Consider the following 27,853-nt stretch of genomic DNA (forward strand, 5'->3'; position numbering starts at 1 on the left):
GGATGTTCGAACTAAGTGGGCTAAGAACTGACCCAGCAGAGCTCTTCTTATGAGATTTACCACATCATTCTCACTGATTTTAACGAGACTGGTAACTGCGCTTAAACCTCTGCTCATGGAATGAATGGGGCTTCAATGCACTTAACTGAGCTCCTTTCCTTGGTTAGCAAGTGCTACTGATATTAACAGAAGAGCGCTTTCTCTCTCTCTCTCTCTCTCTCTCTGCCTCTCTCTCTTACACACACACATCCTTCCAGTTCAGAAGACCAGCACCATCAAGCTCCGTATCTGATTTTCACAGGTGCCCATGGAGCATAGCTGTCAACTTACAGATTTGAAAATAAGGGACCAGCAGCCTTGAAAATAAGGGACCTGCAGCCTCACCTGTTCCAGGCACTCCAGTCTTCCTGTCCTCCTGCAGTCTGGTCAAACTCATGCTGGTAGCTTCGAGAACACTGTCCAACCAACTTTGTAACCAGAGGTTCAACTGAATAGAATCTGAATCACATGCACCACAAGGCCTATGCAGCCTCAACTTAAGATGGCTCCCCGGCCTGGCTTTGCACTGCAAAGTTTGCAGCAGCACATGCAACAAAATGGCGTAAGGCATTCAAAACCCCCCTCAGCTTGCATTAACTAGCCACACACAAGGCATGCAAGCTCCACCCCCCAGTCATTCTTAGACTTCTTATTGGGTGAGCAACACAGCCAAGCAACACAGTTGGAGCCTCCCTCCTCCCTGGCCGGCAGGGAGGGAGGGAGGGAGAGGAGCTGCTTCCTTTGAAATTTAAGGGACATCATTTAAGGGACATTTAAGGGACATCCATCAATAAGGGACAGCAGCGGGACATAGCGCTGGAATAAGGGACTGTCCCTTCAAATAAGGGACACTTGACAGCTATGCCATGGAGTCTGGAGGAAATGAACTTTTCTTCAGGCAAAGCGGAGAGATCAACTAATCTGCAGCCAATATAAGCTTCTGTCAGGGGCTCGTTGCCAGACACGGACAAGCTGGTGCAGATTCTCCTATTGCTTTGGATAAAGTAATGACACAATTTGCATCCCTCGCTTTTCACCGTGGACTTTATAAATAGTGGAATGAGTCAGGGCCATGAATGACATGGCTAAAAAAAAACAATACCTTGTTTAACTAAGGAAATATGTCTTTCTTTTCTTTTTAAATCACAAAATCCTTGGCCTAGACGTCTAATACCTTTAGGAGGGTGTGTGGAACTAGAAATTTAGCACTGGCACTCTGTACCAAGGCTACATTCACAATATATATTTAAAGCAAATGACTTCCCCCAAAGTATTCTGGGAATGGTCATTACTCTATCACAGGGCTACAAGTCCCCTTATCAGATTAGGTAAAGGTAAAGGGACCCCTGACCATTAGGTCCAGTCATGGCCGACTCTGGGGTTGCGGCGCCCATCTGGTTTTATTGGCCGAGGGAGCGGGCATACAGCTTCTGGGTCATGTGGCCAGCATGACTAAGCTGCTTCTGGCAAACCAGAGCAGCGCAAGTAAACGCCGTTTACCTTCCCGCCGGAGTGGTACCTATTTATCTACTTGCACTTTGACGTGCTTTCGAACTGCTAGGTTGGCAGGAGCAGGGACCGAGCGATGGGAGCTCACCCCATTGTGGGGATTCGAACCACCAACCTTCTGATCAGCAAGCCCTAGGCTCTGTGGTTTAACCCACAGCGCCACCCGTGTCTTATCAGATTACAGTTCCCATAATTCTTTGGAGGGAAGTCATGTGCTTTACCTGGATTTGCACACAGCCTGAGAAGCATAATCTGGGTCTCCACATCACTGCCACCATTTCTTCCTTGCTTGATGGGCCACCAGAAGTGAGTGGTCCAGTCAGAAAATTTTAGACTATGGATTGTTAAGAGGGCAATGTGTATGATGTCACTAAATCCAAATGCGGGAAGCCAGCCTTGGTTGTGCTTATGCATTCATCTCAGTGCCACCATTGATGTCTGAGTCATAGCCCTGGTGACACCACAGGCTATGAGCACATACAGACAGACATGCACATTGCCAGACAGGCCCTTTCTGTCCCATTAATTTGTCACCTAAAATAAAGTCACAATGTGAAGAGCACCAGCGTTCTGCTCCTCCCAGTGTCCTTCATAGCAGGGAACCAAGCTGTTGCTTCTCAGTTATGGGGAAGTAACATGAAAAAGTTAAGTCCTCCCACACAATGTGCGTATAATAAAGTTACAGGACGGGGTGTGGGTGTTAGTCTGGATGTCCTACCCGAGTCCCCTCCAGGCTTGTAGTTCTATCATCTGTAAAACAGGATTGTGTAGAAGGAACTGCAGAAGCGGTCAAACCAGTCTCCTTGCAGACATAGCCAAGTCTGATAAGTATCTCTTTGCTTGACTCAAGAGTTGGCCAAGCATAGGAATGTTGCCAGAGATACTACTAGCTACTGATGCTTCCAGTAGGGGGCAGACCTTCACCCATCACCTGGGCTGAGGCGATGTCATCTTGGATGAAGGAGAACAGGTCAGTGGCCAATCTTATACTGGCTGTAGCTGGGAAGGATGCTTGGCTTGCTCTATGCACTGAAACAGAAAAGTGGTGACTTTGGGAACTCCCCTAGAAACCTAATGGGAGGGACCAGGATCAGTGGGGAAGTTAAAGCTGTGAGCTCTCCCATCTGATGCTGAGCCTGTACATGTGTGTAATTAAGCCATATTATAAAAAGCAGAGACATCACCTTGCCAACAAAGGTCCGTATAGTTAAAGCTATGGTTTTCCCAGTAGTGATATATGGAAGTGAGAGCTGGACCATAAAGAAGGCTGATCGCCGAAGAATTGAGGCTTTTGAATTATGGTGCTGGAGGAGACTCTTGAGAGTCCCATGGACTGCAAGAAGATCAAACCTCTCCATTCTGAAGGAAATCAGCCCTGAGTGCTCACTGGAAGGACAGATCCTGAAGCTGAGGCTCCAATACTTTGGCCACCTCATGAGAAGACTGATGTTGGGAAAGATGGAGGGCACAAGGAGAAGGGGACGACAGAGGATGAGATGGTTGGACAGTGTTCTCGAACCTACCAGCATGAGTTTAACCAAACTGCGGGAGGCCGTGGAAGACAGGAGTGCCTGGTGTGCTCTGGTCCATGGGATCACGAAGGCTAAACGACTAAAATCATCATCGCCAGTGACCTTCTTTCCAAATATATAAGCTGGTACCCCTGAAATCTCTCCCTGCTTGGGAGATTAGGGTGCATGTAATTATCATCAAGAAGCTGTAACATTAGTCATGTCTGTTTGGACAGTGCTGGAGATAAAGAAACATGGTTTTGTTCTGCCATTTGAGGCACAGCCACAGGGAGACCTCTCTCTCTGCCCAGGCACAGCAAAAAGGCCTCTCGTCTGGGTAGAGAAGGAAAACACCCTTTTTTAATAATAGGAAATGGTGTTTTTTGAGGAAGTGGTTGTCCCGCAGCACACTAACTGTGTCAGTGGGAATGAGGCAGCTACCATCCTCTAGGGCAGGAAACCAGTGGCCCTCCAGATGTTGATGAACTACATAGGGGTATTATATAAATGAAGACTATATGTAATGTTTGTGTGTGGTTGGGGTAGAAGAGTCCAAACAGTCATGATGGCTAGAGATGGTCCTGCTACAGTGCTCTGCAGAAAAACACGTTTCTGAAAAGCTTTAAATGTATTTTTAATCGAAAGGTTTCAATTGTTTACACAATTTTGTTGTACATATTTTATTAATTTCCGTCCTGCCTGTCTATCCTCAAGGAATCCCTAAGGCTAGCTTACATCAAAGGCAGGGTGGAAATAAACCAAAACACAAGAAATGCTTTTCGTCAATTATAATAATGTCCTCTTAAACGTTAGCTATTACCCCTTTGTAATTACCAGCGAAGTCATCTTATAATCGTTTATCCACCTCTGTTTATGAAAGCCTTCGTTGCAAAGGCATGTGGTAACCCAAATTCTGAAGCAATGGGAGTTGCCACCACAGATAATAGTCAAGGGCTCAGCATACAGAGCAGCCAGGCCTGCACAGAAACACATGCTAACAGAACTACTTCTGTTCTATAATTTTCTTGACTTATAGATCAAGGCACTCCTTAAAATATTTAATAACTCCAGGCGACAGGTGATGTGGAACTTGTGGCCCAACAAATGTTGCTGGACTACAGTACCCATCATCTCTGACTACTGGGCATGCTGGTTTGGGCAGACGTTCAGTAAGTCAGGCTTCTCCTGGTCTGCAGTCAGATGCACTAAAGAGATCTTTACCTGAAGAATTCAGAATAATAAACCCCCCTGCAGCACAGGTGGTCTCCCATCCAAGTTGAAACCATACCAGACCCTGCTTAGCTTTGCAACTGTGCTAGCAGTTTTAATTCTGCACCACTTCTTTTCTTAATCCTAGGAAGAGCCTGCTGGATTAAGCCCAAGCCCCATGGAGCCCAGCAGTCTTTTCTCATAGTGACCAGCCTTATTATGCCCAGGGGAATGTCCAAGGGATGCTAAGCCGGCAATTTAATTAAAAATCGCCAAGGAATGTCTGAATGTTTTTTCCATGGCATCTCTTTTGAGCAAATTAAAGGGTTGCGTTCAGTGATGTCCTACCTAAAGGTAAAGGTAAAGGTACCCCTGCCCGTACGGGCCAGTCTTGACAGACTCTGGGGTTGTGCGCCCATCTCACTCAAGAGGCCAGGGGCCAGCGCTGTCCGGAGACACTTCCGGGTCACGTGGCCAGCGTGACATCGCTGCTCTGGCGAGCCAGAGCCGCACACGGAAACGCCGTTTACCTTCCCGCTGGTAAGCGGTCCCTATTTATCTACTTGCACCCGAAGGTGCTTTCGAACTGCTAGGTTGGCAGGCGCTGGGACCGAGCAGTGGGAGCGCACCCCGCCGCAGGGATTCGAACCACCGACCTTTCGATCGGCAAGCCCTAGGCGCTGAGGCTTTAACCCACAGCGCCACCTGCGTCCCCGATGTCCTACCTAGACAAGGCCTATTAAAACCAAGTCAATCGTGCCTATTAACTTCAGTGGGTCTACTCTGAGCAGCGCTAGCCACTGAACGGCTGTCAAAGTTTTCCATATCCAAAGTTTTTTAAAAAACGAGTCACGTAAAAAATATATATATATATAAAAGAAAGAAAGCACCTCCTTTAAGCGACGACGTCAGCTTGGATCTTAAAACAAGCTAACTTACAGGAGAGAAATTGCCAGCCAACATTCCCCTCCCCAAAAAGCACGAGGTCTTCCCTGGCTCCTCCTCTGAAAGATGCTCGGAAAGGGGAGGGCGAAGCGTGGCTGGAGTCCATTCCGGTCCGGACCCCGCCCTCGAACTTTCCCCCACTTCAGGACCTCCACTTCCACCTCCCCACCCTGCCTCTCTTTGCTGCACGATAAAGAGGATCCGTAGTAGCGCAGGGCGCGCGCCTGCCGCTTCATCTTCCTCCCCCTCCTCCTCTAATTGGTAGCGCCCTCCCTTGCCCCCTTCCTCACTGGCCTGTTGGGTTGTCCATTTCGTTCCAAAGCGCGCCGGGGGGGGGGATAGAACGGGGACTGAGACTCGGTTCAAGTTCTGCCCGCTCATTGCGCGGAGGCTGCGAGTTGCTGCCTTCTGTGACTCAACAGGGCGTGGAGACACTGGTGGCGGCGGCGCCCCTTTTCCCCTCCCGAGGCATCGCGCCGGCACCTCCGGAGGCATTTGCGCAGCCGCCCTCCCTCCCTCCCTTTTCCTGGGGTCCTCCTCCTTTCACTTTCTCCCTCCCTCTTTCTCTCCCCCCTCCCTCTCCGACGGTGCGCGAGGCGAGCTCCAGCCTCCCATCTCTCTCGCTCGCCCAAGCAGCAGCAGCAGCAGCAGCAGCAGCAGCAGCGAGTGACTTGCTCCCGTTCCTCATTGTTCTCGCCACAGAAGCAGAAGCAGGAGCCATGGACGACCCCGACCAGTCCCCCTTGGTCTCTTCCACCGCCCCCTCGGGGGGAGCCGGAGGGCAGGACCAGTGGAAGCCTCAGCAGCCCCTCTTCCAGTACCAGTTCGTCGCGGAGGACGACGGCGAGCCCGAGGAAGAGGACGAAGACGACGACGACGAAGTGGACGACGAGCAGCTGGAAGTGAGGGAGAGGAAGCCCGCCGCCCCCGCGACCGCCTCTGCCCCGCCTGCCCCCCACCAGCCGGCCTGGACCAGCCACCCGGAGGCGCCCTCTTCCACCACCACCTCCCCTTTCTCGCCATCCGCCTCCGACTTCTCCCTGCCTGAGGGGAAGGGCAAGGACCCCCCGCGCAGCGCCCCGCCGCCGCCGCCTCCGCCGCACCGGGAGGAGCCCCGCGCCCCCGCCGTCCCTCCGCGCAGCGCCCCGCTGCCGCCCAAGAGGGACGAGCCCCCCGCCGCCTCAGCTGCCAAGAAGGGCGCCGCCTCAGGCTCGCCTGGTGAGTGTGTGCGGGCGCGCGCGCGCGGGGCAGGGGGGGAAAAACTGAGGAAGACTTGAAGTGGGGGGGGGGCAGGGAAGCTCCGAGGGAGATTCCCCCGAGGGGAGCTCCGGGGTGGGGCCGATTAGCTTTGTGGCGATGGGGGGCCGCGGGAGGAGTTTCCGCGTGGGGGGTGGGCTCAGACTTATGGGGGGGGGGTTGAAACTGTGGCAGGAGTGGCCTTACAAGGCTGTGGGGAGAGAGTTTCCTGGGGGGGGGGAGGGAAGGGAAGGGGCAGGCTGGGGAGCCGTGAGGAAAATGGCGGGGAGGTGGGGTGTGGGGCATGTTTCCTTTGGGGGGGGGAGGTGTCTGTGGCGGCGATGGCAGCCGTGTCGGGGAGCCAGGAGGGATCGGGGTTTTCTTGGAGGGGTGGGGAGCTGGAGGACTTGTTGAAACGGAAGGCTTGAGGCAAGAAATTGGGGGGCGGGGACGGGCAAGGGACGAACTTGGGGGGCGGGCATTGCAGGTAAGGGTAGAGAAAGGCGGCGGGAGCTCCTCGAGGGCGAAAGTGGGGAAGGGGCTTAGGAGGCAGGGATGCGGAGGAAGAGTGGCCGTGGGGAGTTTGGGGGTTCGGGGGGGTGATCGAGGCGCAGCTGGTGGCCAGGGAAGGAGTGAGTGGATGTATTGGGGAGCCGGGGGGTCTGATTGTGGGGCGCAATGAGAAGAGGGTCCCGGGGGGGGGGCGCACCGTGGTCAGGAAGAGTGACTGGTTTTTCTGAAGGGAGTGGCCGGTGTGTGTGCATGTGTGCTCGCTCCCGCGCTACGGAGACTTCTCCGTTGGCGAAGGTGAATAACTGTCCTAGCCAAAGTGGCCCAAAAGGCGAGGGTTCTTTTTCTCGGGTTGCAAGGTGATCTGCTGGAAATGCAGCGAGGGTGGATCGGGCTGGCGTGGGGGGTGGGCTCTGCAATGGAGCAGATGGGAGTGGCAGGCGCTTTGTGGGGTACACGTGCGCGTGGACGTAGCAGGTCCGGGAAAGGCTTTGCTGCGAAGCGAGCGCGTTACGCAGGCTCTCTCGCCACTTTCCCCTAAAGAATACTTAGGGGGGCCGTAAGCAGCGCTTTGCCATCTGTCATGGGAAGAGCTGAGATCTTCCTTTGTGTCTGGAACCTGTTGTCGACCAGCCTTTTCCCAAAGGCATTTTGTTTGACGGGCTCCGAATGCCAACGCTGGAGAGGGAAAAAAAATATCTAGGGTGTTACAGGAATAGTTCCAGCGCAGGGAAGAATTCTTGTGTGCTGAGAAGGTGGGTGGGGTAACTGCCATTCCGCCCCCCCCCCCGTCTTTTGACTTTTGGAGACTTTTCAATTTCAGTAGCTATTAATGCAAGAAGCTGGTTCAACACCCCATTCCTGGTGATTTTGCGCCTTGTTCTTTTCTTGATCTAGAAAAGTCCGTCCCCCCCATTTTCATTCAGGATTAAGAAGGGGCTTAAGTGGGGGGTGGAGCCCACCCCCAGTCCTTCCCACTGTCTAGCATAGGCGTTGGAACTCCGGGTATCTTTTTGTCTGCAGGCTAACTGAAGCCTCTACATCCAGCCCGTCTATTGTCACAGAGAGCCCGCCTTTTCCTTGCACACACTGGATCTAGAATAGATGAGTGATGGCTCTGGTCCTCCTTACAGCAGGCAGGATTCAGAATGAGCACCTCCCTTCCTGTATATGGAACCAGCAAACTTGACTCAGCCTCCTGCCACCGCCCAGCATCCGCTGCACCAGACGGGAGCATTATGCAGACTTCTCTCTCTCTCTCTCTCTCTCTCTCTCTCTCTCTCTCTGTCTGCCTCTCTTTCTCTCTTCCTCTCTCTCTTGCTTCTTTCAAAGATTTCTGTGCCTTCAGTCTGGAAATTCAAGGCGCTTAGCAAAGCCCGCGTACATTGAAATGCAGATATCTGCCCCTTAGAAACATGAAAAGGATTTGGAAAGCATTTGTTCTTAAGTAGAAACAGAGACTAGAAGAATGATAGGGAATGATTTGGGCAGGAGAATGTCAGCACCAGATTCACACAATACTTTATGGGGAGACTTACTGGGAGGATACAAATGCAAAAATAATATTACAATTCTTTTTTAAAAAAAGAGGATCATGTGCTAATTTCATTCATTGTGCATTTCATGCTTACATACTGCACTCCCTTTGGTGTGATTGTTGTTAATATTACAGAATCAAAATAAAATGTTAAAGAAAAGAGAAGCAGGAGCAGCATCATAATAAATACAGCACTAAATTCCTACCAAGTTTCATGCTGTTTTAAGGATTAGAAATACGCATGAAACAGCTGGAAATCCAAGTACTGTAGTATTTTCCAGTCCCCTTTGTCATTCTTTGTAGTGCTTTTAATAATGCAGAAGCAAAAATGGATGCTGCAGAAATAGTGCAGTATTAGTTTTTAAAGGCATGTCTGTAGATGTTCATTTTCTTTGTATGAGATGGGTATGCTATGAGATGGGTCTTAAAGCCTCTGGATATTCTCTGGCAGTGCTGCATTCAGAATGAACTCAGAATGAAGTAGTTCTTGATAGAAGTATATGATAGGAATCTGGGAATAGATGCTCTTTGCCCTTTAGCCATCCTAGGGGATAAGTGTAGTGAACGTAGTTTCTCTGCACTTGTGCACAATGTAGCAAAACATGTTTAGTGTATTTATACCTTGCTTTTCTTCCAAATTGAGAATCAAGGTGGCTTACAACATTTAAAAACAACATTATAAAATACAAAGCAATAAAAACGAACTAGTTTAAAAAATAATTAAATTACATCAGAACATACTTAGCACCAGCAGGGAAAATACAGTTGCCCTAACAAGTAGGCCATTGATCAGCATGTCAATACCTTAGTTTTCAAAGTCCAGTCTGAGCAGGAAGGTCTTAGCTTGCTAGCAGAATGATGATAAAGTTGGAGCCAGTCCAATCTTTCTTGGGAGGGAATTCCACAATATGGGAGCCACCACAGGAAAGGCTCTCTCTTGTGTCACAACCAACTGTGCTTCTGAAGTTGATTGGGTTGAGAGAAGGTGCTCACCTGAGGATCACATTGGGAGGTTCATATAGGAAAATGCAGTTGTTCAGGTAGCCTAGGCTGTACCCAAGATTCCTGGAATTACAAGAAAGAGAATGATGTATCGAAACACTCTGAAGTTTAATAAGGTACAGTCTCAAAGTAGGGCGAAGAGGAGTGAAAGGAAAGACTTCGATAGAAAGAACATTGTTTAAGCATCAGATCAATTGCAAACGGACTTGATGTGTTTTAACTACAAACTTGATGCCCACAAATGAGATGCAAATAAAAGTGGATTAATAGTTAAGATAGTTGAAAATGACAGCAAGAAATCCTTGTCTTGTGTTGCAAACATTTATATAGTAAGAAGGTGTGTGTGTGTGTTTCTGTGGAAGAACTTGGACTTTAAAATCTGGCCAGGGTGGGAATTGTCACAAGAATTATGTGATTGCTTGGGAGAGTGGCTGGTGGTTTTATTATTCCTAAATGAAAAGCGACTTCTGAAAAATAGAATGGTTAGAATTAAATGGAACCAGAAACTTGCCAAAGTCCTGAAGGGAGAAAACATTTGTGGAGCTGCTGTCTGATCTCCAGAGAATATTGGATATTCATCCAAGTATTAACTAGGTGTATTATCCTTGTTTATGGAATATACAGTTAACCTCACTTTGCTACTCTATCAATCACATATTTGCTACTGTGCTGTCAATCTCTGGTTGCACATTTCCCCCATCTTTCCCCCATCAATAACTGGGTGTCTTTCCTCCTAGTATTTCCATTTTACACTTCCCCTTCATTTTGGAAAATGCTACTATTTCCCCTTTTCCCCAGATTCAAAACAAGGGGTGTTCCGCTTCCTGCAGTTTCATCATTTCTAGAACCCAGTGACTCTTTCATTTGATCCCACCAAAATGTTGGTCTTTTCATGTGCTGATTAGGTAGGTCTCCCCATTTCTGCAGGTGCTGCCTCCCCCACTTGACAGCAGGTGGGTGCGTCCCATTTGTGCCTTGCCATATGAAACACTACTTGCATGTTGTAAAGTAACCCATCAGGGAGATTACTCTATCAAAAGCTGTCTCTCCCTGATATTCTGGTTTACTACGTACAGAGAGGTTTTTACATGTGGGAAATTAAAAACATATATGTCCCCTCACCAACCACAACTTGCATTCTGAAGTAACACAGGTCCGGATTCTGTCAGCTCCCTTCTGCAAAATGTTTAATTACACAGTAATTCTCCAGTAGCACAGGTATATAGGGGCAGGTCGATTGCGTCATGGCCCTTAAATAATAATGTTGATACATTTTGGCATATTTCTGCAGCTACTTAGTGTAGCACTGGAAATACTACTTAACTTTTAATACATCGGTGTATACAGAATTGAATTTTGTGAATTTAGCACAAGGAATTTGGATATATTTATGTAATGCAAGCTTTGCTTCCTGTTTGAGACAAGCAAATAATTTTGAAGGGTTGTTCTCTGTCAGTGGAATGTTGTTTCATACTACAGAAAGATAAGAGTGCTCTGTGTGTGAACAACCATGCTCACTTGAAAAGTATTTGGCTGTGTTGGCAATCCACATGTCGAGAGCGATTTTTGAACTTCTCTTCATGCTGATTCATTCAAATGGAGTGTTTGTGTGGGTAGCCGAGGCTTGCCTGTTAATGCAGCACATGGTTGGATTGTCTCGTGGAGGAGGAGTCTAATGCACATGGCTTGACAGTATGGTTCAGAGCTTTGCACTAGCAACCCCAGCGGATGAGTACATTTGAGCTATCCTAGGGCTTGCCAATCAGAAGGTCGGTGTTTTGAATCCCCACGATGGGGTGAGCTCCTGTTGTTCAGTCCGAGCTCCTGCCCACCTAGCAGTTTGAAAGCACATCAAAGTGCAATTAGATAAATAAGTACTGCTCTGGTGGAAAGGTAAACGGCGTTTCTGTGCACTGCTCTGGTTCACCAGAAGTGGCTTAGTCATGCTGGCCACATGACCCAGAAGCTGTCTGCGGACAAACGGCGGCTCCCTTGGCCTATAGAGTGAGATGAGTGCTGCAACCCCAGAGTCGTTCACGACTGGACCTAACGGTCAGGGGGTACCTTTACCATTATAGCCTTTGAATTGTTTCTTTGGCTGGAGTTGCTCTACTAAAAGCTGGTGCTGGGATGCTGGGATGTAGGAGCCCAATGAACAATCACTAAGAACTGATAAAGCTCTAACTCTGAGCATCCTCTATAGTTAACAGCTATCTCTGACTCATTTCTAATAGTTTGTCCTCCCACAGCAGATTTTTTATTCTGTTATTAGTAAGAGAGTAAATATGGACTATTAGCACAGGAATTGCATTATGTGTTCACTGTGCATATTATTTAAATGCAGGAGTTCAGTTCTAGATTGTGAAGTGCTTGCCTAAAAACTGGCTTGCGGTGGATATAAATGGAAGTACGCATTTTCTAATTGAGGTGCTTGAAATCCTGCTCAGTCTTTTGACCTTGGCATCTCGGTTCCTGGTGTGTAACCAGATTCTTGTTTATGAAGATGCTGCATCTAGCCATGACCTTAACTTGTCAAAAACAAGCTCATACCCTGCTGTTTGCAAAAAATCATGCAGTTTCAGCAAATTTGCATTATTATTATTATTTGCCTAATTTTGCAGTTAGTCTTTTGAACAACCTGGGATGTGCTAACAAGCAGTGGAAATAATCGGAAGGGAAGAAGTAGGTTGGTGCTAGGACAGGTTGAGGTGAGTTCATGGCACAGAAGAAGTAGATAGAGGTTTTTCTCCCTTTTTCATAAATATACAGCTTGTGGAAATCTAGTTGGAAGATACAGGACAGATAATAGAAAGTACTTCATGCAGTACATAGTTATCTAAGGCTGTCAATGGCCACTAGCCAGGGTGGCTATGCTTTTTCTCTATGGTTGAAGGTATCAATGCTTCTAGTTTCTGGAAGCCATAGGAGGGCAGAATGGTCTTGTGTTTAGGTTCTGCTTGCCAGTTTCCCACAGGCATCCGGTTGACCACAGTGAAAACTCTTGAATCCAGGAGTGCTATCTTCCCCAGCCACTTTGAGTCTTCATCAGATGCTGATTGCCTACATGTTCTCAAGTTTGCTTCTGCAGCCTTAAGGACTAGAAACTCATTATTTCAACATGAAAGCTGGGATTCCCAAGATGGGATTCCTCCGCCACATAGCCAGATCTTCTAACAGCACAGTACAATGTTAGAAACTCAGATATATAAGCTAGGTGTCTGTTCGCCAGGGGGTTGGCCTAGATGACCTTCAGGATCCCGTCCAATGCAACAGTTCTACAATTTCTATGACCTCAGCTACATTGCTTGATGGTAGCTTGCTCTTACAACAGATCACTTGTCCCAGTATGCAAGAAGGAGAAACACACACACAGTGGAAATGATACTTTCAACTCTGGTCGTCAACTTGGCGCCCTGCCATGTGATGCCCAAAATCTTTCTGATACACTGCATATGGAAGGCTGTAATTTGCCTATGACTCACTTGCATAAAGCAGCGTGCTCAACACGCAAGCAGGTAGACCTTCATTGTGGTATCGGTCGTTAGCATCACATTCTCCCATGCCCTGTTTAGGGAAGCTTTTAATATTTAATAGGTTATTGTATTTTAGTGTTTGTTGGAAGCCGCCCAGAGTGGCTGGGGAAGCCCAGCCAGATGGTATAAAGAATAAATTATTATTATTATTATTAAACCCTTTTGGAGAGGCAAGCCATTGCCATAGCTGCCTTGCCAATAGGCTTGTCCAGCTCAGAGTCAATGGAGAGGTTGCTGGTTATGGTTGAGTCCAGGTAGTCGGGATTGTCTACCACCTCTAGTGTGTGGTCCCCAGTTCTGATGTGTGGAGAGCTGGCGACATCATAACTCAGGATGCTGGTCTTCGTCAGGCTGAACTCCCTGCGGTCTTGGGCAAAATGTTTGAGATGAGTCTTTGTAGAGCTTCCCCAGAGTGCATTGTCAAAGCTGTGTCATCTGCAAACAACATCTCTTGAATAAGAAACCGCCACATTTTTCTACTGGCATGGAGTTGTGCCAGGTTGAGCAGACCCTATTGGTCCTTGAATGGAGATACAGACTGTCTCCAGTCAAGCTGAAGGCATAGTAGAGCAACAGGGAGAACAATATGCCAAAGTCATCAAACTAAACTATGGTTTAGCGTGAAAATGTGCAGGGCCCCCCTAGAAAGGAGATTGTGGCTACTTTGCTTATCTGGCCCTGCTGTGAGCTAAGTTATAGTTTTCCTTGGTGCTTCATCGAAATGTGAGCTTGTGGTTTGTCTTGGTTACCGCTCGTGATTGACCTGGAGGGAGACTGGGATGTTACAGCTTACATTATCCAGCATGGCTGATTATCTGGAAAGATGGGAGCTGTAGTTTACCACCAACATCTGGAGAGCAGCATTTTGGCTCCCCCACCTCTGGTGGATACATAGAGAATGCACAACTTTAATTAAGGCTTGGTAGGCTTTGCACGTAAATGCCTTGTATCACATTTTCCCTTCTGAAAACAAGGACTGCAGTTCCGGTAGGGTTTCACCATAAATCATATTTCTATTTACAGTAATATTAAAGGATAACAACTTTTAAGTTTTGGCAGCAGCTCAAGAGTATGTCATTGGGTATTTGCATTGTTCCCAAATGTTTACCTGAGAAGGTGTGCTGTTGGAAACTTACCTTGAATACCTGTCATCCTCTCCACATGCTTTTAGCTCATCTCAGCTTTCATATGCTGTTGGGATGAACTCCCTTTACTCATTGAAACAAACCCCTGTTAAACCCTCCCTCGTTTCTTCCCTCTGTACTCCAGAACTTGCTTCTCTCTGCACCACTATAACACACAATTATCCTCCTGGTTTCCCTTCCCCCAATTCTCACAACTTTTACTGCCTTCTCCCTCTACCTGTAGTCAACTTACCTTCGAATCTGTTCTTCTCCCCCTTTATCTAAAGCATCTATCCCATTATTTCACATCAAATACTTTCCAGAGTAGATTAAAAAGATCAGATGTAAGGCACTCCCCTGCCTTCAGGATTACAATGTGCTTCTCACCCTAGGAGTTGCAGTTGGGTCTCTCCCAGTCAGGAGGTTTGTGCCTGGGAGGGTCAGTGCTTAACCCTTCATGTCCCTTCTGGTTCTTCCTAAAGACCATATTTCCACATGTAGCTTCTCCACTGCTGACCTTCAAGTCTCAGTGCTTGGCCTGAAGGGTGGGTGGGAATATGTGCTTATTTGAAAAATAAGAATGCCAAGCAATTATTATTATTATTATTATTATTATTATTATTATTGGTTTCCTCAGCCACTCTGGGTGGTTTCCAACAGGAGATTAAAAACACATCAAAACATCAGTCATTAAAAAACTTCCCTAAACAGGGCTGCCTTCAGATGTCTTCTAAACGTCAGGTAGTTGTTTATTCCTTTGACATCTGATGGGAGGGTGTTCCACAGGGCTGTCTTGAGTACTCAACTTTGAACTTTCACAAGGCTGTCTTGAGTCAATGCATCGATTGGCGTAGAGTCAGACCCTTTCTGCCACCTGTCAATCTTCCCTGCACATGCTCCTTCAAAACACATCCTTCTCTCTACACTACCACACATCTCTCCACATGTAAATCTTTCAATTTCTAAAATTTATTCTTTTTCCCTGCATTTGCATGTCTCGCTGTGTTCGCTCTTTCTTGGGGATTCAGCCTTCTCCACTGGTTCTCTTTTCTCTCTCATTTTCCCTTCCTTCAGTATATGGTTTTGCTTGCATCCCTCTACAATGCCTTGCTGAGAACACATGGGGCTTTCTTCCCCCCACACAAAGCTTTTATTCCCCAGCCAGTTCACGCAGGCTGAGAGCCTCAGACAGGTGAGGCTGGCAGCCTGCCTGCAACAGCTTAGCAAAAACTGGCACAGACTTCCAACATGGGCCTCTGAACCCAAGGCGTTGCCCCATCCCTGCCCATACTTCCAATGAGCTTGAGAGAGCCTTACATTTCCCCAGGCATAAGTGGGAAACAGTTGCAAACACTGGGGCCCTGGGAATTCTTCCAGAGTACAGCAAATAAGACAGGGATTGGGCTGTGACTTCTCTTTTGCAAGTCTGCTTGTATGGAGACCTCATGATTGTCAAGAGCTTATGTGTTTTCAGCTTGATAGCTTTGGCAGAGTGTAACTGTTCTGATAACATTGTTTCGGAAGACTTCTGCAAAATGGCTTTTGCCCTTCTCTGTTATTGCACTGGGCGTATTTTCTTGTTTAGAAACGTATGCAGATTCGTTGAATCAATTTAATATTTCTGAAGGTTATGATTTGAGTTCGACAGGTTCAAACGCCAGTATGTAGGGAACAGATATTAAATCATTACCTTCTGTTCTCTGCCAAAACAAGCTTGATTTTATGAAAGTCTAGTCATTATTGAGGGAGAAAGCCAGTTGTAGCTGTACATACTAATTGTGTACGGCAGCGGGGAATGGAAGCATCTGGGAAGTCAGCGGATGCAACTGTTGTACAAATGTCTGTTGTTTATTTCACTGTTGAATTTGCAGAATAGTTGTAAGTTTGTAATGGCTTTGTAATAATGCCAGAATGGCTGCAAGTAAGTTTTTGGTGGCCTTGTTTTGATCTGTTTTCTCATTGTTTTTCATTCCAGTGCTTGTACTAATGCTTTTGTAGTCAAAGCTGGACTAGTATTTAAGCTGCTCTGTGGCCAGAGTATAGAGGCTCCTACTTGCCATGTTTTGGTACTGTCCTAAGCACCTGGCAAGCAGAAGCCTCACCTCTCCTGTTATAGTGTTCCAGGAAGCCTCACTTCTCCTGTTAGTGCTTCAGGAAGAGGAGGAGTCAATCACAGGAAGCTGAGAAGGGTGGTGGTGGTGGGGTTGTGTGCCACTGTTGATACTTGATGATCCGTCCTAAGTGGCAATCAACTTAAATTCTAGCTCTTATCTTTCTAGGGTGGATGATTTCTCTTGGCAAATCATTTAAGATGGTATTTATACTCTTCTTCTTTTGTAAGCATTTGAAAGCAACTAAATGATAAATGTGAATCTAAAGCGTATCCTTAAAGGGATTACTACTTGCATTCCATTTTTTAAAAAGCCTTTGACAATAACTACCGTATTTTTCGCTCTATAAGACGCACCAGACCACAAGACGCACCTAGTTTTTGGAGGAGGAAAACAAGAAAAAAAATATTCTGAATCTCAGAAGCCAGAACAGCAAGAGGGATCACTGTGCAGTGAAAGCAGCGATCCCTCTTGCTGTTCTGGCTTCTGGGATAGCTGCGCAGCCTGCATTCGCTCCATAAGACGCACACACATTTCCTCTTACTTTTTAGGAGGGAACAAGTGAGTCTTATAGAGCAAAAAATACGGTAAATTACATTGATCAATAAATTGGGGCCTAGGGGCAAACAGGGCCCCTTCCCATTAATCCTATCTTCTGAGATACTCTTCTATGACCTCTGAACCCTTCTCTCTCATGTATCAACTTCTTGTGAGTGTGAGGGTTCAGTATTTCAGTCTTGGAGAACTACTGCCAATAGGAGTTAATACACCAGTGTGAGATAGTTATGTTCGTATGAGATCAGGAGTTAAGATACTTTGAGCAGGATTCCTGTTGATTGTGGAATCAAGGGTTTTGAGGTGTGTTCCTGTGCATCAGAACAAATAATTCCTGTTTTGCCGCCTCGTTGACTTTAGTGCTTCCTCTCCTTAAAGGGGGTGTGTCTTCTCTGAAATAGTAAATGGATGCATAACTTCAGTATTAGAGTCTGCACGCCCACATTTCATATTTGTATGCCATTAAGGGACAATTCTTAAGGCAGTTTTGCATTTACAACTTTAAATTAGCCAAAAGAATAGATATTAATGGTAGCGTTATCTTCTGATGATAAGTAGTTAGTTGCTACTTTGCAATTTAATAACTTGGAAAGGTTTTGATAACATGCACATTTAGAAAAGATCCATTAAAAAGGCTGAGATTCCTGCATTGCAGAGGGTGATACCATGAGTCTATGTTTAAATAAACATTTCAAATGTCTGACAGTCCTCATCAATACCATTTAATTGTTCTCATTTCAGCCAGCAGATTTTCGCGAAGGTCAAATTTTAATGTGGAAATCCATCTCATAACTCATTGTCCAAAGTGATGCTTGTCTAGCTATGCATAAATAATTAAAATGTTCCAAACGGACATTATGGTGCACACTTTCTCAAGCCCTTTTAACAGATAATAGGGTAGCAGTATAAACTGAAAGCAAAATATGTTGTATCAGTCTGCACCACTCTCTGCCTGCATGAGCAGCACTTACAGTCTGCAGCATCAGTTTTGTAGTAGTAACCTACAATATAGGGACGCGGGTGGCACTGTGGGTTAAACCACAGAGCCTAGGACTTGCCGATCAGAAGGTTGGTGGTTTGAATCCCCGCGACGGGGTGAGCTCCCGTTGCTCGGTCCCTGTTCCTGCCAACCTAGCAGTTTGAAAGCACGTCAAAGTGCAAGTAGATAAATAGGTACCGCTCCTGCGGGAAGGTAAATGGCATTTCCGTGCGCTGCTCTGGTTTGCCAGAAGTGGCTTAGCCAAATGACCCAGAAGCTGTACGCCGGCTCCCTCGGCCAATAAAGTGAGATGAGCGCCGCAGCCCCAGAGTCGGTCACGACTGGACCTAATGGTCAGGGGTCCCTTTACCTTTACCTTTAACCTACAATATGGAGAAAGCTGTTTTTCAGATGCCATGTAGCAATAAACTTTGCATTCTGCAGCTTCCCACGACGTGCTTCAGCCATCCTCTTAATAATCCCCTTTACACAATTTTGATAACCCAGGGCTTCTTCAGGAGGGAGGCCAGGGTATAAATTCAATAAATAATAATAATCTATCCCTTAAAATTTGGAAATCAGGCAATGTAAAAACTAGGATGAGATCATCACCCACACCATTTTCTGCATCTTGTGCAAATAGATGCGTGCATTAATAGCGCCTTGGTTTTGCAGTGCACATCTTTGTTCTCCTCCGCCGGATCTCTGCTTTGTTGAGTAATCATACAGAGGCAGACTAGCATTCCTTAATTCTCGGATGCTTTACTTGGCAACCTGAGCAGTGCAGTAATCTGATCGCTTTGTGCGGCTTAATACTTTCAAGAAATGAAAGACCAAATAAAGATTGGCTCCATTTTATACTTGATGCTTTGGAAGTAGAATGTGTACAAATCAGCAGGACACCATTTAAGTTTATGCTGCAAAGCATCTCTCCCGTTTTGTGTTTTTCAGCAGTTTCAGGGCCAAGAGGGTGTGTGTGTGTGTGTGTGTGTGTGTGTGGATGTGTATGATGTAACTCCACACAACCCTAAGAAAGTTGGGAAATGTTAATCATAGTGTATCTTTGATGTTTTTAGGCCACTGTCCTGGTAAAAAAATAAACAGGTTCGCTAACGAGGACAAAGCCATAACAGAATTAAAAAAGTGGACTATAGTAAAACTAAATAGAAATATAATTATTTTATTTTAAAACACAAGAGAGAGAAAGCAACTGCAGGAAACAGGAAAAGACCCACTAAATGCAGTGGATAATAATAATAATAATAATAATAATAATAATATTGTCTCCAGAATAGTGATAATTGGATGGCGTTCTAGAGCAAAGAATTCACCACTAAAAAGTCTTTCTTCCTGCTTGGAATTATGGTACTTATTCGCCAGTAGAAATTGTCTGTATGGCAGCCATGCTATCTAGTATTTTAAAGGACAAAATCGGCACCTTAAATTGGACTCATAAAAATACTGGAAGCCAGGGCAGATCTCTTAAAACAAGTTCCGTCCAGTGTGGCATACTCTAGGCAGAGGTCTGGCTCCCATATTCTGAAATAACTGAGGTTTCCAAATCAGTCTTCTAGAAGGTAGCCCAGTATAATGCATTATATTCATGTTGGCTTCCTTGGCCACCCAAGGAATTTTCAGCAAAAACATGTAGGTGGTATGCACAAAAAAACAGCCATGGTGATGCTTTCTGCAGCTGGCACGTGAAAACAGTCCCTTTGGACATGCACCTGCGAGGTTTGGGAGGTGCAAACAACATCCAGCAGGCTTTATTTATTTATTTATAAATTTTTATACCACTTTATAGGGGCGCGGGTGGCGCTGTGGGTTAAACCACAGAGCCTAGGACTTGCCGATCAGAAGGTCGGCGGTTCGAATCCCCACGACGGGGTGAGCTCCCATTGCTCGGTCCCTGCTCCTGCCAACCTAGCAGTTTGAAAGCACATCAAAGTGCAAGTAGATAAATAGATACCACTCCAGCGGGAAGGTAAACGGCGTTTCTGTGTGCTGCTCTGGTTTGCCAGAAGCGGCTTAGTCATGCTGGCTACATGACCCGGAAGCTGTACGCTGGCTCCCTTGGCCAATAAAGCGAGATGAGCACCGCAATCCCAGAGTCGGTCACGACTGGACCTAATGGTCAGGGGTCCCTTTACCTTTATACCACTTTATATTTTTTAATAAAAATCTCAATACGGTTTATAGCATATTAAATCAATAAATCAATGAAACAATAGATGGGTGATGTTCCTCCGGCCTCATGAGGAGCCTCTTCAGTGGGGCTGATGACTCTGGGCCTTGCCCCCCAGGCCAGGTGGAAAGGGTTTGGTAGGGAGCGGCCTTCACGCCTCACAGCCGGGCGATGTTCCTCCGGCCTCATGACAAACACAACACCGTATAGTTCATAATTCAAGCCAGCCATTCCCTATTGTTGATGGTCAGCTGCTATGGTGTGCGTTGCTCAGCTTTTGCATCTTCTTAGATGTGCACTGGCTTGCTCATAGTCCTTTAATCGCTTTCCCACCAAGTTCACATGTTGCCTCATTAAGTGAGGCTCTGGCAGAGGTCTCCTCCTGAGGCGCACAGGTGGCGCCCTTTGCATAACACTTTTCTTTGCTTCTTGGATCAGTCAGGAAGGATAGCTAGTAATTATCCTGCCGATACTACGCTCTTGAAATAGTTGATCGCAAGAGGTGAACTGGAGGGCGTATAAGACTTGGGCGAGAGCTAATGGTTAAAATCAAAGCTCTTTTGCTCTTTGCTTCAGTGGAAATATGTTAGCTCAACCTTGGTACGGGAGTAAGTGGATATACATGCACTCTCGAGACTGTTAAGTCAGTGCACTGATCCTGCCTATGCTATTTCATGATTTTATACAACCTGCTTTGCTTTTATGTAGCATTTAAAACAGTCCCAACTATTATATTAAAACATATTTTCCTTGTTTCTGCAGTCAATTAGCAATAGCTGTCCCCACCCCCGAGAGATTCACTTCCTTAATGTACTTAACTTTCATATGTTTAGGGGGCGAATGTGTGAAGGGGAAGCGTGCTAAAATTAGGGACTCTTGATTCTCATCTTAGGAGAGTAACCGTGTGAAACACATCTGCTTGTGTGGAATTCTGGGTGGAGTTTTAAGTGACCTGTTAATGACCCACATTAGCAAATAAGTGTAGCGGATGAAACGCCCTGGAATTTTTTGGCTGGTGGATCCTGAGTCAATATTCCTGGGCGTTCCTATTTAGGCCTGCAGCTAAGATTGGGGCAAGTGGCCTTGGGGGGGGGGTTGGAATGGGGAGGAGTGTTCCTTAGCAGAAGCTTTTCCACTTTGTGATAGACAGAGTAATCCTGCATGCGAATTCTCTTGTTTCGTTCTTTTTAAATATGGGTGTAAAATATCTGCTAAAAATATGAATGCTGAATACTCTCTTCTCCCTCTTTCCCTTCTTTGAGCTCATTTTCCACATTTATTTCTGCTGAGGTCATACTGTATTTGTTTTTCAGATGAGACCCTTTTTGCTCTTCCTGTTGCATCTGACCCTCTGATGCACTCTTCTGCAGGCAAGTTATTTCAGCTAGCCTTTTGCATTAGAGTATTCCCCCACCCCTCCGTGCCCTTTGCGTTTTCCTTTCCCACTAATAGTTTCTAGATGTATTTACTAAAAAAAAGTTGTCGCGGATCCAAGAATACTAAAGTCTTCTAAATTTACAAAACATGTTTTGTCTGTTTCGAAGTGGCTCAAAATTCAAACTTGGGCAGTTTGTGTTTTGCAGTTAAACTGCAGCTGTCCATGAATTCTTGGAACTTTCCCCTAGGAACACCTTGTAGCTACTATTAACAGAATAACTATTAAAGGTGTAGTTGCTTTTGCTGATATAGAGTTGGCTCTAATTGGTTACAATTAATGAACTGTTAGCATTAATGCAGTTTACCATAATTCTGAAATTGCTTCGTCTTTTCACCTGTCGGGTGTATGATGAAGGTAACCCTGCCAATCTCTTAATTACCGTATTTTTTGCTCTATAAGACTCACTTTTTCCCTCCTAAAAAGCAAGGGGAAGTGTGTGTGTGTCTTATGGAGCGAATGCAGGCTTCGCAGCTATCCCAGAAGCCAGAAAAGCAAGAGGGATCGCTGCTTTCGCTGCACAGCGATCCCTCTTGTTGTTCTGGCTTCTGAGATTCAGAATATTTTTTTCCCTTGTTTTCCTCCTCCAAAAACTAGGTGCGTCTTATGGTCTGGTGCGTCTTATAGAGCGAAAAATACGGTATATAGTTAAGAGACTGGGCTTCAGATTCTTTGAGTTTTCTTCTTCCTCTTTGTATTTATTCCCCAGTTTACTGTTAACATTCACACTGGCTCTTAACTATAGTTAATGCTAAGCAGGATTCCCCTTGTTACCCGGGCTTGAAGTTGGTTTGCAAATGCTGATTTAGAGGGAACCTACTTCGTCTTAAGCATAGTTGGTGTTAAGCAGGGTTGTGGTGAGTCCTCTCTTCCTAGGACACACCCTCTTTTTCAGGGGTGAGATTTGAGACAAACTGCATTCATTTGCTTTTAATGGCCGTCATAGCGTCCTCTTTTCTCTCTCTTCAAAATATGGAAACCCTAGTTGAAGACTTGGGAGGGAGAGGAAATGCATTACTTAACGCCTTCTCCTACTCTCTTGGCTATGGTTAAGAGAACATCAATATTATTTCTTCACGGGGTTATTATTATTCACTTGCTTCCCCCCCCCCCAAAAAAAAAGAGGGCGTAGGAGAATGAGACCTATTTCTCAGGCTCGTTCTGTAAAACCTGTGTACTTTGCATTGCTGCAAGCTCTCCCCTAACCTTATTGGATTGCACAACATTTGCTGCTTCATTTACATTTACCCTCTCTTAGCTTTAATATTGCATGCTTTCCCTACTAACCTTTCTAGCTGTAAGCGTTGAGAGCTAGCTACTGTGTTTTTTGGGGGACGGGATCTTGTTGTTGAAACTTGCCTTAACTTTCAGACCACTTGCACTCTTCGCTAACTTTCCTTTCTGTCCACGGCCACAGACAAAGGTATGGACTTGCAGGAGCAGCTGGGTCGTGCATGGCGAGAAGATTTCGCTGCAGCCCCCCTTGACGCTACCGCTTCTCTTCCCTCTCTCTCTCCTCTCTCAGCCAATCCTTTTAAAGACTACACAGCCCCCAACGCAGTATCAGGCGGGCTATCTACAAAGGGCAGTTACAGTCAGGTTGAAAGCCAGGCATTTACCGCTGCTACCAAAAATGCACGTAACCCATTCCTTGAAGATGCTGGTGGTTCAGAAGTGAAACCTTTGGAAGCAGTGCCCTCTGACACTGGGACAGGGCTATTCTTTTCATCTCAGACCAAGGAACCAGTAGGCACCAATGAAGTGTTTAATATAGAAAAACTATCTGCACACCAGCAGGACTCTTCTCCAGAATCTCCTGTCGAGCTGTTTGTGAAGCACGATAACGATGCATCTCTTGAAGACCGAAAGCACGATGCCGACGAAAATATGGCTTTCGTAGACCTTTCTGCAAGGGACGACTATGTGGATTTCAAGCCTTTTGAACCATCATGGGCTAGCAATGAAAGCAGCAGTTTGAAAGAAATGGCTAGGAGTCAGATGGACGGTGTAGGTAAATATGACATGGAGGAGGCTCAGACTCTGCCGGTAGAAAAAGACTTTGGAAAAGAGAGCGAGAAGAAGCATGAAAGCAGCAATGAAGATATTTCTTTCCCCAGCACTCCAGAAGCCTCAAAAGAATTTTCAGAAGCTTATATTACTTGTGCCAAGTTTGAATCAGCTGTGACAGTCGAGGGCAGCACAGCCAAGTCTCTGGTGGAGGAGCAGGCCTCTGAAAATAAAACAGATGAGAAAAAGATAGCAGAGATGAAGGCCCATTTTGGAACGGAACCAAGCGTTGCCCACAATGAGTTGGCAAGTGGCCAGGGCAAGAATGCTGAATCTGATAAAGCTGAGAATCTGCTGGCGTCTACTGATGCTCTGGCCAATATGCCCGAAGGTCTTACTCCTGATTTAGTGCAAGAAGCATATGAGAGCGAACTTCATGATGCAGTTAGCCCCAAACTTGCTTACGAAACGAAGATCGATTTGGTTCAGGTGTCGGAGTCGTCGCAAGAGCCCTTGAATGTGGCCGTGCAGCTCTGCCCCTCCTTTGAAGGAGGGTCTGAAACAGCTCCTTCCCCTGTCTTGCCAGACATTGTCATGGAAGCACCGTTGAATGCAAGCGCTGTTGGGGTGGTTGCTCCTGCCGTGCAAACCGAAGCCTCCTCTTCGGAAGCTTTTGCTGGCGATTACGAGAACGACTACGAGAATGTAATTCAGAAGTCTGAGGAGCCTCCCTCGTATCAGGAGGCAATGAATGTACCCGCAAGTCAAGCACAGGAAACCAAGGTTGATGCTGCCGATAAAGAACCCGGACATAAGAATGGTACAACTGCGGAAGACTTGGAGAATTCTTATATATCCATTGCATGCGACTTAGTTAAAGAAACAAAGGTTCCCAATGAATCTGCTTTGCCGGCCGTTGCAGAGATATCCAAGGAGGTGATTTCAGAATGTGTTTCCCAACCTGTGCCTGAATATGCCGAGCCTGGCGAGAAAGCACCTGGGAAAAGTGACTTATTTGGTAGTTGTCAAGGACCAGTCCTTGCTCAGAAAGAGAGGGAGGCTGTGAAAGAGAAAAGCACCGCATCTGCTGCTAAGATTGTATCCAAGGAAGGTTGGGAGGAGAAGCAGAAGGAGTTGCCTACTTCCCTTAGCAAGCCTTACTTAGAATCCTTCCAGCTTCAGACTGAACCCTCCAAAAATGCACCCACTGTTTGGGCTCCAGAAGTAGCAAAGGAGGAGAAGACATGGAAGGAACTAGACATGGAAGAACTACATACTGGTGCAGGTTATTTTCCTGTTCCCAAGGAGCTCAAAGTGGGAGACAAAATTGTGTTGTCCGCAGAATCCTCTCCAGAGACGGATGATTTCCCCACAGCTCCTTATCAAGCTGCTAAGTCGGTGATAGAAAAAGATGTATCAAAGGAGATGGAAAGCAGAGAGCCCCCTGATGCATTTGAATCGGAGGCAAGGCAATCTCCTTACCAAGAGGTGGCCCACGACCTTTCTTTGAAGAATGTGCAAGTCAAAAATGAAGAGAGAGGAAAACCCTCCGTGAAACTGGACAGAGAAGTGCCTGAAGCAACAAAGGAGATCTCGCCCCCAGCTGATGTTACTCCTTTGCCAGCAGAGAAAAAGTTAGACAGTGTAGGAAAGGGAGCTGAGAGAGGAGCTGCTTCTGTCAAGGAAAAGGAGAAACCTGCCCCTATGTTTTCATCAAAGCTGAGTAAGCCTTCAGGTAACCTGCTTTCACTTCCTTTGCATTTCACTAATCAATGTGTTTCTTCAGCATGCCATGGCTTGTGTCCCTCTCGAAAATGTGTGTCTCACGATCTGGCTGTACATCTCTCTGGTGACGTCAGCTCAGAAAGCGGCCGTCTAGATTTCCTTCCTCTCTGCCTGCTGCCCAGCCCTTCTTCCCAACATAATAGCTTGAGGTTGAGATTTTATGCTGCACATAGAATGAGATGCTGCTGCTTGCTTCAAAACTGTTGCCTCTGTTGGGTCTTCTGTGTAGAATTTGTGTAAGCCAGAAGATGCCTTTGGGTGATGCTTGCTGATGGCACTTCTAATCTGGATACTCTAGATTCCCAAACTTGGGTCTCTTAACTTGTCCTGCTAGCTAGGGATGGTAGGAATTGTAGCCCCAAAACAGCCGGAGACCCAAGTTTGGGCAACCCTTCTCTAGACACAATCTAGAGAGTTGAGCCTCGTTTAACCAATTCACTTCCTGGGATTATTGGTGTGCAATGATGTCGAAAAGATAGGAATTTTTAGGGAAGAGTTTTATATAAAGTTTTTGGGAGAAGATTCAGATAGGTAGCCATGTTGGTCTGACGCAGTCAAAATAAATAAATAAAATTGTCCAGTAGCTATTTTTGGTCATCCAGTAGCTATTTTTGGTCATATCCCTTGCTTTTTCCTTTTGGACTAATTGCAGTCATTAACAGTCATCAACAGGTTTACCATACCCATTGAGTCAATCATCCATCTCCTACTACCCTTCTGAGAAAAAACCCACCCCACCCTCCCACTATATATAAGGGTCTGGTGACTTCTGTATCAATGTATCTGAAGAAGTGTGCATGCACACGAAAGCTTATACCCAGAACAAACTTAGTTGGTCTCTAAGGTGCCACTGGACAATTTTTTAATTTATTTTTTGGGAGAAGTGAGGGTTTATATTATAAACCTATATTGTTACTGTATTTGAAATACTCTGCACAGTTACTCGTGTTTCAAAACGGGTATCTCAGAACTGGAAAAGAAGAAAAAGGCAACCTAAATGGTCAAAACTGGAGCACTGTATGAAGAAAGGCTAAAGCCTTTTCTTGTCCTTTTGGAGAAAAGATGACTGAAAAAGTATGGTGGAGGTGTGCTGAGGGTGAATAGAGATTTTTCTTCTCCTCCCTGTCTATTAGAATGCAGATAATTAGCTTAAAGAATTTGCTTCCATAAGGTGTGGTGATTGATGGCTTGCAAAGTGGGGTTGACAAATTCATGGAGGATAAGTCTTCATCTGCCAGTTAGCTATACTTCTCCAATGAATTCTGCTTATTGGATGCAACAGCTAGACATAGAGGCCACCTGAATCCAGGAGGGGGAACCTGGTCTACCTTCTCAATAAAAGTTGCTGAGTGGGAAACATGGAGAAAGGACTGTTGGCTTCAATGCTGCTTGAGCCCTTTGCCCAAGTGTTTGGACACTTGCACACTGAAGGGTTGATGAGTCATGGGGGGGCGTCTAAGGTTGGGTTAGTCAGCACAACCTACTTGGGACCACGGGGAAAAGTCACCTGTATAGAATTATCATAGTTTACCCAGGGTTCAGATAAACGTGCATAATTTTTTTAAAAAATTGTGTTTTATTGACTTCCAATTACAAATGAACTAGATAGAAGAAATAATAGTATCAACAATAGCAACAACAGGTTGGAGTACAGAGCCATCACAAAAAGGGGGGAAATAGAAGCAATCCTAGTTGGGGTTCCTGGGATGTACAGTAGTCAAATGAAAGTGTGTGGAATTTTCATCTGACTTTGGTCTGCACCTCATCCAGAATGCTGCCACCAGAATCATTCACCAATCTTGTTGCCCACACTGTATGAAGCGCCCTTCCTCAGTTGCTTCTGCTTCCTCAACAGCACACACCCTCCTTCAGTTTTACTACTTGGAACGGCCTGAAGATCTCCTCTCTAAAAACACCCTTCCTATTGCTACCCATTAGGCCCAGAGCTCCCTCGTCTATCCTCTGTATGGCTCTCTCCCTTCCTTCAAACCCAGGAGTGGAGAATCTCTTTCAGATGGAGGGACCTCAATCTCTTCTCTGGGGAAACTTCTGAGGAACATGGGCCACTGGTGGGCAGCACCAGAGGCAAAAGTTGGGGGGGGCGGGAAGTGAATTCAAATGCCATCTTTGTACAGGAGACTGGTTTCTACACTCCCCTTTCCTCTGGTCTCCATACAGACAAGCAAGAGGTATTGTGAGAGTTCAAGAGCATATTCCAGCCAGGCAGAAACACTTGGGGTAGGACTTAGGGCCAGGGCCTGAATATAGAAGTTTGGAGGTTTCCGAGGGCCATGTAGAGAGGCTGGAGGGCTGCATTTGAACCCCAGGCCTGAGGTTTCCCACCCCTGCTTTTAACCAAGGATAGAGAGCATGTGGCGTTCCAGATGTTGCACTCCATTTGCCATAGTCTTGGGCCATTGTTGGCTGGGGTTAATGGGCACTGGAGTCCAATTGCGTAGTGAAGACCACAGGTCCCAATATCTGGATAATATAATAATAATTTATTATTTATACCCCGCCCATCTGGCTGAGTTTCCCCAGCCACTCTGGGCGGCTTCCAATCAAGTGTTAAAAACAATACAGCATTATGGCTTTAAACCTTTTCTATGCTGCCTTTTCCTGGGTCATTACCCAACTGAAA

General features: G+C 46.1%; 1 protein-coding gene across 4 annotated transcripts in view; it reads left to right on the forward strand.

The window, feature by feature from the left end:
• Positions 1-5,785: 5,785 nt before the first annotated feature.
• RTN4 (reticulon 4) overlaps positions 5,786-27,853 on the forward strand; it is a 60,850-nt gene continuing 38,782 nt past the window's right edge. Inside the window, exons 1-3 of one of the 4 annotated variants that reach the window (XM_079968501.1) lie at positions 5,786-6,431; positions 21,299-21,355; positions 22,838-25,162. In XM_079968501.1, the coding sequence (XP_079824627.1) occupies positions 5,933-6,431; positions 21,299-21,355; positions 22,838-25,162 (2,881 nt within the window). In that variant the 5' untranslated portion in view covers positions 5,786-5,932. The remainder of the gene's footprint in view (positions 6,432-21,298; positions 21,356-22,837; positions 25,163-27,853) is intronic. The other 3 variants (XM_079968502.1, XM_079968503.1, XM_079968504.1) reach the window with 3 other exon arrangements.

This window comes from Podarcis cretensis (assembly GCF_951804945.1).
Source record: "Podarcis cretensis genome assembly, chromosome: 3".
NCBI classification, from domain to species: domain Eukaryota; kingdom Metazoa; phylum Chordata; class Lepidosauria; order Squamata; family Lacertidae; genus Podarcis; species Podarcis cretensis.